This window comes from Trichechus manatus, unplaced genomic scaffold, assembly GCF_000243295.1.
Source record: "Trichechus manatus latirostris isolate Lorelei unplaced genomic scaffold, TriManLat1.0 scaffold00034, whole genome shotgun sequence".
In the NCBI taxonomy this organism is placed as follows: domain Eukaryota; kingdom Metazoa; phylum Chordata; class Mammalia; order Sirenia; family Trichechidae; genus Trichechus; species Trichechus manatus.
The window spans coordinates 8700295-8709581 of record NW_004443970.1 but is presented as its reverse complement, the minus strand read 5'-3'; the positions used below and the strand labels follow the sequence as shown (position 1 = coordinate 8709581).

At 45.0% G+C, this 9287-nt stretch overlaps 1 protein-coding gene across 1 annotated transcript in view; it reads right to left on the bottom strand.

Annotated features, from left to right (window-relative positions):
- The window catches only part of LOC101360318 (sodium-dependent phosphate transport protein 2B-like), a 17895-nt gene extending 12126 nt beyond the window's left edge, over nt 1-5769 (bottom strand). The window contains exons 1-4 of the mRNA XM_004375129.2: nt 5702-5769; nt 4394-4499; nt 4171-4302; nt 2689-2817 (exon numbers count right to left, since the gene is read on the bottom strand). Coding sequence (XP_004375186.2) covers nt 2689-2817; nt 4171-4302; nt 4394-4499; nt 5702-5728 — 394 coding nt within the window. The 5' untranslated portion in view covers nt 5729-5769. The remainder of the gene's footprint in view (nt 1-2688; nt 2818-4170; nt 4303-4393; nt 4500-5701) is intronic.
- Nucleotides 5770-9287: the final 3518 nt, after the last annotated feature.

Here is a 9287-nt window from a genome sequence, read left to right as displayed (position 1 = left end):
TGTGCATGTAGAAATTTTTGAAATGGTGTATCTTTGGCTATGTATATTTTCACCAAAAAAAAAAAAAAAAAAGGTCGAGAAGGGAGAGGGTTGACATGTTGTTAACCAATGTCATAAAACAATACGTGTACTACTGTTTCATGAGAAACTATTTGTTCTGTAAACCTTCACCTGAAGTACAATTGAAAAAAAAAAAAAGGAAAAAAAAAAGAAGATGGAAGGAACACATGGTCACTATATCAAAAAGAATTGGTTGACTTTAAACCATTTAAGGAGGTAGCATATGATCAAGAAGTCCAAGCTGCACTGAAGGCACTGGCAAAAAACAAGGCTCCAGAAATTGACAGAATACCAATTGAGATATTTCAACAAATGGACCCAGCACTGGAGGTGCTCACTTGCCTACGCCAAGTAATATGGAAGACAGCTACCTGGCCAACCGACTGTAGTAAGAGAATCATATTTGTGCCCATTCCAAAGAAAGGTGATCCAATGGAATGTAGAAATTATTGAACAATTTCATTAATATCACAGGCAAGTAAAATTTTGCTGAAGATCATTCAAAAATGGTTGCAGCAGTACATTGACAAGGAACTGCCAGAAATTCTAGATGGATTCAAAAGTGGATGTGGAACTAGGGATGTCATTGCTGATGTCAGATGGATCTTGGCTGAAAGCAGAGAATACTGGAAATATGTTTACCTGTGTTTATTGACTATGCAAAGGCATTTGACTGTGTGGATCATAACAAATTATGGATAACATTGCAAAGAATGGGAATTCCACAACACTTAATTGTGCTCATGCAGAACCTGCACAGATCAAGAGGCAGTTGTTCGAACAGAACAAGGGGATACTGCGTAGTTTAAAAACAGAAGAGGTATGCGTCAAGGTTGTATCCTTTCAGTATACTTATTCAATCTGTATGCTGAGCAAATAATCCGAGAAGCTGGATTATATGAAGAACATGGTATTAGGATTGGAGAAAGACCTGCGATACTTAGATGACACAATCTTGCTTGCTGAAAGTGAAGAGGACTTGAAGCACTTCCTGATGAAGATCAAAGACTACAGCCTTCAGTATGAGTTACACCTCAACATAAAAAATACAAAAATCCTCACAACTGGGCAAATAAGCAACATCATGATAAACGGAGGAGACAACACTGAAGTTGTGAAGGATTTCATTTTACTTGGATCCACAATCAACACCCATGGAAGCAGCAGACAAGAAATCAAATGACATTGCGTTGGGCAAGTCTGCAGCAAAAGATCCCTTTAAAGTGTTAAAAAAAAAAAAACAACCAAAAATGTCACATTGAGGGCTACGGTGCGTCTGACCCAAGCCATGGTATTTTCACAAACATGCAAAAACTGGACAATAAGGAAGATGGAAGAATTGATGCACTTGAATTGTAGTGTTGGATAAGAATATTAAATATACCATGAACTGTCAGAATGAACTGATCTATCTTAGAAGAAGTTTAGCCAGAATTCTCCTTAGAAGCAAGGATGGTGAGACTTCCTTTCACATACATTGGACATGTTATCAGGAGAGACCAGTTCCTAGAGAAGGACATCATGCTTGGTAAAGAAGCTCAGCGAAAAAGAGGAAGACCCTCTAAGAGATGGACTGACACAGTGGCTACAACAATGGGCTCAAACATAGCATGGACTGTGAGGATGGCGCAAGAAAAGGCACTGTTTCTTTCTGTTGTACAGAGGGTTGCTATGAGGAATGACTGGACGACACCTAACAACAAGAACAAGACCATTAACTCCATTCTTCTGATTTTATAAAGAAAACTGAGGCATAGAGAGGTAATGGGACTTCCCTGAGATTACACAGGTTACTGCAGGACAGAGTGATGACCATTGCTGATGCTGCAAAGGAGCAGGGGTGGTGGCTACCCTTCTCATGCTCCCCTACAAGCACTCCCTTCCCCAATTCTTTTAGGTCACAAAGAAGAGCAGCACCAAGAAGTACAAAAACCTTGGTATTTGGTGTCTCTTGGAACTGAGTTTTAATTCCTCTGTGAACCTAGGGAATAAGTACTGCTCTCTGAGCCTTAGGTGTCTACTCTGTAAATGGGAAGGGATCTGAGGAGGAAAAAACTGCCTTTGAAAATGCCTGCAACCAGTAGGTTATCAAAGTGCCATTGAGGGCACAAAGGTTACCACATACATGGAGACTTTACCTCCAGGTCCCCTCACATCACCTGGCCATGTCAGTACTAGAAGATGTTTAGACAACTGCCATGGGAGCAGATTCCCCTAGACTGAAAAACTTTGTCCTTCTCCCAGCAAAGGCCCAGCTGTGGCCATTATCCTACAATCCCTCAGAAGAGGAGGCCCAAAGACAGCATGGACCCCTCAAAAAGAAAGTCCTCATGTCAAACAGCTTCCTGCCTGGGGCTTGAGGACAGACATGGGGCTGTCAGGGCTGAGAAGTCATCGGACTGGCGTTGGTTCCAGCCCTAGCTCCTGCCTAAGCTACCTTGGCAAGTCATGGCCCCTTTAAGGAACTCAGTTTCCTCTTCTGTAAAATGGGGGGCATAGACTTCGCAAGATGAACTCTGAAGTGGCTTCTATTCCAAAAATATTCCAGGATCCTGCACTTTGAGGGGACTTGATGAGTTGTTCTGTCTGAACTCAATTCAGTTAGACACCTCCCTCATCCATCCATACCTCCAACCAGCTGGAAAGCACTGCTGAGGACATCCAAGGAGCACACGAACAAGTAGAGAAATCCCAGAAGGAAAATGAATTTCCCAATCCCTTGGAATACACATAGAATCTTCCCTTTGGTGTCTCTCTCTGGGGATAAAAAAAAAAAAAAAAGCATGAAGGTGAATTTTAGTGTCTGAAACACTGAAGTTTGGCAATGAGCTCAGAACAGCCCACCTCCCACCCGTGGACAGAACCAGTCAGGTGTGGCAGTGAGCTCTTGGGTATAGGAAGGCCAACAGATCCAATGCATCCATTGCTGCAGTTTTCAAAGCAGTCACCACTGTAGTCCATTTAGCGAACACCGTGGCGAAGTGGCTCTAAAGGATTTGCATTTGGAAAGAGGTGTTCAGTCTGGGACACAAACAGGCAAACCAGGCTCCAGACCCAGCTGAACCACACTGTTGCTGATTGAGGCAGGTAAGGGCACTTGCCACCCGCTAAGTGCTGGATTAGGGATAATGGCAGAGTATTTTCTAGAGTGAGGCTTCATGATAGCAATAACAGAGGGCCTTTGGGCCCTGGTCCCTCCCTGGGATGCTCCGTCCTTGACTGCTATTTCCTCCGTTCACCTCCTCCTCCCTCCCTCAGCATCCTTCCATATTCTATCTGTAGGTCTTGTCTCAGTATCTTCTGGCTTGTTTTAACACTTACTTCTCCTCTTCTGGATTAGGAGCTGAAAGTGGGAGAGGTGAGAGCCCTCCTATTGAAGCTGCCCTGCCTCCCAGCTCTCTCTCCCAGCCCACTTCCCCTCCCTAACTTCAACCTCCCTTCCCTGCCAGCTCCACAAACAGACCTTACACCCTGCACCTGGAAAAGAAATGCAGCATTACTTGCACCCCAGCTATTCTGACTGCACATTCACTTGTCAATTGTGTCTTTCCACCATGCCTCCATAGGTGCCAGCATCCTCACATAGGTGTCAGGAGCTACTGCAGGTTCATACGCCTTGTAAGGCATAGGCATGTGGATGAGGTGTCCCTGAGGCTTGTGTCCATGATGGAGGCAGGACACATTGTTTACTCTGCCAGAAGCCTCCCCTGATGCCCACGTTTAGGTGAGGGGCCTTCCAAGGAGCTCTGTGAGTTCAGGGACCTCATCTGTTCACAGCTGTGCTCATAGCACCTCTGATAGTAGCCAGTACATGGTTGGCATGCAATGAAGAGCCAGACAGTGTCTGTCTTGATTATAACCTAGTACCTGGCACGTTTGTTGCATGACAATTTTGCTGTAGGAACAAACGCTTCCAACAACATGTTGTGCTTTAACTGTAAACCTCAGTGACAGCCAGGTGGCATCCCTGTCCAGGACCCTTCATCTCAGACATGAGAACAGTTAAAAGGGGAGGGTGACACACAAGAGTGAACCACTGGTGCCAATACTTGTGATTGGCAGTACCCCTCCCACCTCGCCTCAGGTGGAATGAGTTGGCCTGATTTTTACCTGACCATGTGATCCCCGTGTCCTGAAGTACAGGCAGGTCCCAGGTGTCTTCCCCCTTTGTAGGCTCTTCATTGAGTGGTACAGTGACGAACGAAGACAGATCCATTTCAGTCACAGGGCTTCCAAAGGCATCTGCCCAAACAAGCAACAAGATAGGAGTCAGACCTGAGTCCCCTCAGGTCCTCACAGTAGGCCAGTCCTCGGCTGAATGAACACTACTCACTTTTATTGGTCTCTTCGCCTTTTGCAGGTGTGGCAGACTGCTGACTAGTGGCCCCTTCAGTGGGGTGTGGATGGACACTTTCCAACTCAGGCCAAGGAGCCATTGTCTGTGGGTAGAAAAAGAGCTTAAAGAAACCACCACCAATAGGAGGCACATGCCTAGAAGATCAAGTGAAGTCCAGTTGGCATGATCTGGGAAACTGCCATGATGGGGAGAACCACTGGGGAGTTGTGGAGGGTAGAGGAAGTGTGGGTGTCATGCTATACCTTCTACGTTTGGAGTCTTCGCTGCTACATTTTATTCCTCTTCCAACCACTCATCTAGGCCGCCACTAAATTAGACCACTTCTTCCAGTATATCTGACCTGGCCTCAAATCTACAGAATTCTAGGGAGCCTCTGGGTGGGTCTGAACTGATAACTTTTTGGCTAGTAGTTGAGCGCTAATTTATCCCTTTATTTCTTCATTTAACAAATTTTTGGGGCCCCAACTGTGTGCCAAGCAATGTTCTGGGTGTTGGGGTAGAGCAGTCGAGAAAACTTCTACTCCTACTCTCAGGACCTTGTACTCTCTAGAGGAGGAGACAGGTTATTAAAAAATACATCATTTCAGAATGGCTGAAGTGCTATGAAGGAAATAAAACAGGGTGACAATAGCTAGGGGCAGAGAGATGCTCTTGAGATCTGAACGATAAAGAAGAGTGTCCATGAGTAAATCTGGGAGTGGAAAGCTTATGTCCCAGGCAGAGGGGATGGCAGGAGCAAAGGCCCTGGGGTGGGAATGAGTGTTGGAAGCAGAAGGAAGGTTAGTGTGGCCAGAGAATATGAACCAGGGGAGGGAGGACCCTGTGCACCATCTCCGCTATCAGCTACTACCCTGCCGGCTGGCCTTTTTAAAAGGAAAACCACATTCAGGAACTCTTGTTCATCCTTAATGGCTGAAATAGTTTGCTTTTCACTTGACTCTTTTAACTATGAAGATTTAAAGTACGAGATCAGGTATTAGATTGCGTATATAACGTTTGATCACATTCCTTAAAGTTAATAAGAACCAAATCCATTGCCATCAAGTCGACTCTGACTCACGGCAACCCCAAGTGTAGTGTAGACCAGAGTAGAACTGGTCCATAGAGTTCTCTTGGCTGTAATCTTTATGGTTGCAGTCACCAGGCCTTTCTTCCTTGGCTCCGTGGGTAGGTTCGAACCATCAACCTTTCATTTAGCAGCCAAGCACAAACCATTTGCAACACCCAGGAATATTAATAATAATACTAAATAAAATAATAATTTAAAATTAAGGAGGGACTCACTGTTCTGGACTCAATTCTGAAAGCCATTCAGGAGGCCTGAATCTCCCTTCTGTTCTCTGCTGAGTCTGGGTCCACCAGGCCTGGAAAGACATGACAAAGGAAGAGATGTGAATGATTCCCAAGCAGCTGATCTGCACAGAAATATCTCCAATAGTCCTCTAGGGCATCTCATATTTCCACCATGTGCGATGCAACCCTTCTTTTAAACTACCATTAACGATGGTGTTGGATGCCATCAAGTCCATTCTGACTCATAGCAACCCCATGTGACAGAGTGGAATTGCCCCATAGCTTTCTTGCCTGTGATCTTTATGGGAGCAGATTGCCAGGTCTTTTCGGTTAGCACCACCAAGGCTTGTACCATAAACAATAAAATTTATAAGACCCAATGTTCGCAGAGCTATGGCAAAAAAAAGTGGGTGTGTATTTTCTCACAAGTCCATGCTGGCAGTGTGATCCTCCTACTTTGTCACAGCTCCTAGTGTAGCTAATGGTCCTCCCAATGGTCATGCTCATGGTGGCAAACAATTAACAACCTTTTCAGTATGTGTCTAACAACTTCAAACTCAGCATCTTCACCATCTTTTCCACATTCATCTATAATGCTGCAACATAGGCTAAACAATTTATTTACTCTTCTTTCATAAACATGTAATAAATCCTTACACCAGGCTAACTGTAAGTCAGTGGGGTACTATGAAAGATCACAGAATAGCTGTAGGTTTTAAATGGATAGATTAGAAAGTATGACCAACCTTAACTGGGGTAATTTGAGGGTGAGACAAAGGGTACAAATATATTGCCCATTTTAACATGTCAGTATTGCTTGAATTATGTGCTTTTGTGTGTGTGACCACTTTAGAATTAAAAACAAATTGAAAGATTTAATCCACCTAGCTATTCAGTTCTGTCACTTATTAGCTTAGATAAGCCACCTAAGTGCTTACCTGTTAAATGCGGGCAATATTCAGACCTGCCTTACTTAACTCACAAATGATGAAAATTTAGTAAAGAAACAGCTTGGTAACTGTAAACAGTTACATAAATGTATGCTGTTGAAATGATAAATCTGGACCATATCAACGTAATGATATACACGTACACACACACACACACACACATACCTTGCTATGCAGAACAGAGGACAAGTCCATCTGTCTACACTGATCAGTATTTGTGCACTGGCAGATTGGAATTACACTTATGTTTGTCAGGAATATATTAATTGTTTACCTGACAAGCTGCTGAAACGTATAATATATTTAAAATAACCTTTTTATAAACACCAACTGCACCCCTTTGGGTACCTACTATCCCACACATTCACACTCAAAAGCAATACACTGTAACGTACCGATTCGGGCACTGGTGGGAAGTTAGTTTACACGGTGATGTAGTCTGTGCTAGATGGCACAGCTCCTTCTCTTCCTCCTGAAATGCTTCCCACACCCACCTACTCCTTACCAACTCACAGAGGAAGACTTTTAGATGTCCATAAACAATGTCTTGTCACACTTTTTCCTCCTCAAAAGATCTTTCTGGAAATCCAGCAACCTGAGCCAGTCACTAGAAAAGGACATCATGTTCGGTAAAGCAGAAGGTGAGGGAAAATGAGGGAGACCCTCAATGAGATGGATTGACACAATAGCCACAACAATGGACTCAAACATGTCAGTGATCATGAAGATGAGGCAGAACCAGACGACATTTAGTTCTATCATCCATAAGGTCACTATGAGTCAGAGCCGACTCAACGACAACTAACAGCAGCAGCCTGTGATGGTTAATGAACCTGGCTGCTAAACAAAAGTGCCTCAGAGGAAAGGCGTGGCAGTCTACTCCCTAAAAAATCAGCCATTGAAAACTCTGCAGAGCACAGTTCTATTCTGACACAATGAAGTCACCATGAGTCAGAGTTAACTTATCTGCAACTTGTTTTGATTTGATAGAGGCTTTGCCTTCCCTGCCTGTGGTGGGGTGGGAGGGCAGGCAACAGGGCACACCACAGTGTAGGGAAACAAGCTTTAAGTGGTGCTGAGGACTTTTGGAGCACCAGCTCACCATCAGTTCTGATTAGTAGATGGGAAAACAGATAAAGAGCCTCAGAGTATATCAGGAATCACCCTCAGACACCCACAGGCTCCAGTTAGGGACCACACATGATGGAGGTGAGGCAGGTAGAGAGGTCTGTGTTAAACCAGAGAGGGGATGCCCCGTCCAGGGCCAGTGGCTGCTCAGGTTCACATGTTGCATGAGAAGACCAGATCTGCTGCCGCCAGATCTTTGGAATTTTCTGGAGAAACCAGATATCCAGATTTTTATCTGAAATGTACCATTAAAAAGAAAAAAAAAAAAAAAAAAAATACTGGGCAGGCCAAACAAAGCATGTCATTGGGCTGAATTAGGTCCATTGTTAGCTGCTGGCCAGTTGGCCCCTAACTCATGGTGACCCCATGAGTTACATAGGGCTTTCTTGGCTATAATCTTTAGACAAGGAGCCCTGATGGTGCACTGGTTAAGCACTCGACTGCTAACCAAAAGGCTGGTCATTTGAACCCACCCAGAGTCTCCACGGAAGAAAAGACCTAGTGATCTGCTCACATAAAGATTACGTCTTAGACAACCCTATGGGACAGTTCTACTGGGACACATGGGGTCGCTATGACAACAGCTAACAACAACAATCTAGGAGATGGTTGTACCCAAATGAGAAGGCCCCCAGGAGCCCTCTCTTGTCTTCCTCGGCTCAGTGCCCCAGCCTCTGAGTCACCAGGCCTGGGAAAACCAAGGGATTCATTCTGATGGGGAAAGTCCTGGCCTTGCCTGCTCATCCCAAATTCCCCAGCAGAAGAAGCTGCCAGTCCCTGAAGCAAGAAAGGAGCAGGGGTGGCAAAGGGTGCCTGCTTGGCTCCCAACTGCCAAAGCCGGGCCTGGAGAGCAGGCAGCTGCATTCTGGGCCTGCTCGCTCTGGTACCCTCCCCTGAGGGTCAGTGGGCCCGGAGCCTGGCCACAGCTACTGCGAAAAGGGGGCATCAAATGGACTGCATCATAAAAGCCTGCAGAAGTGGCTCCAAAAATAACACCTGAACAAAACCATATGAACTTTTGCAGTCACTGGAGCTTCTTCGAGTCCCCATGGTCTCAGAAGTTCTGGTGATCTATGTCCAAAAAATCAGCCATTGAAAACCCTATGGAGCAACAGTTCTACCAGCACCAGAACTGTTCATCTCAGGAAGGAAGGCACTCAAGAGTCCCCTGATAGAAGCCATCACATTCCCACACAAACCCCGCATCACCCAGTGCCTTCCCACACATACTATGTGGTTTCTCCTTTGGCCCTATCCCATCACAGAAGTACAGAGGGTGCAGGAGGGGCCTGTTTATCTCTGGGTTGTGTCCACGTTTACCCTGAGCAGATGCCCAGGTGTGCATGCTGGGAACAGCTTCCAGTTAACCTAAACAATACAAGATCTTCATCCTTAAAAACCCAGTAAATTGAGATCCTTTCCTTCCCTTGCTAGATGCTTTATAATCCCTGAGAGAGGGCACAAAGTCTTGTCATTTTAACTGCTGTTAGCTCATTCTT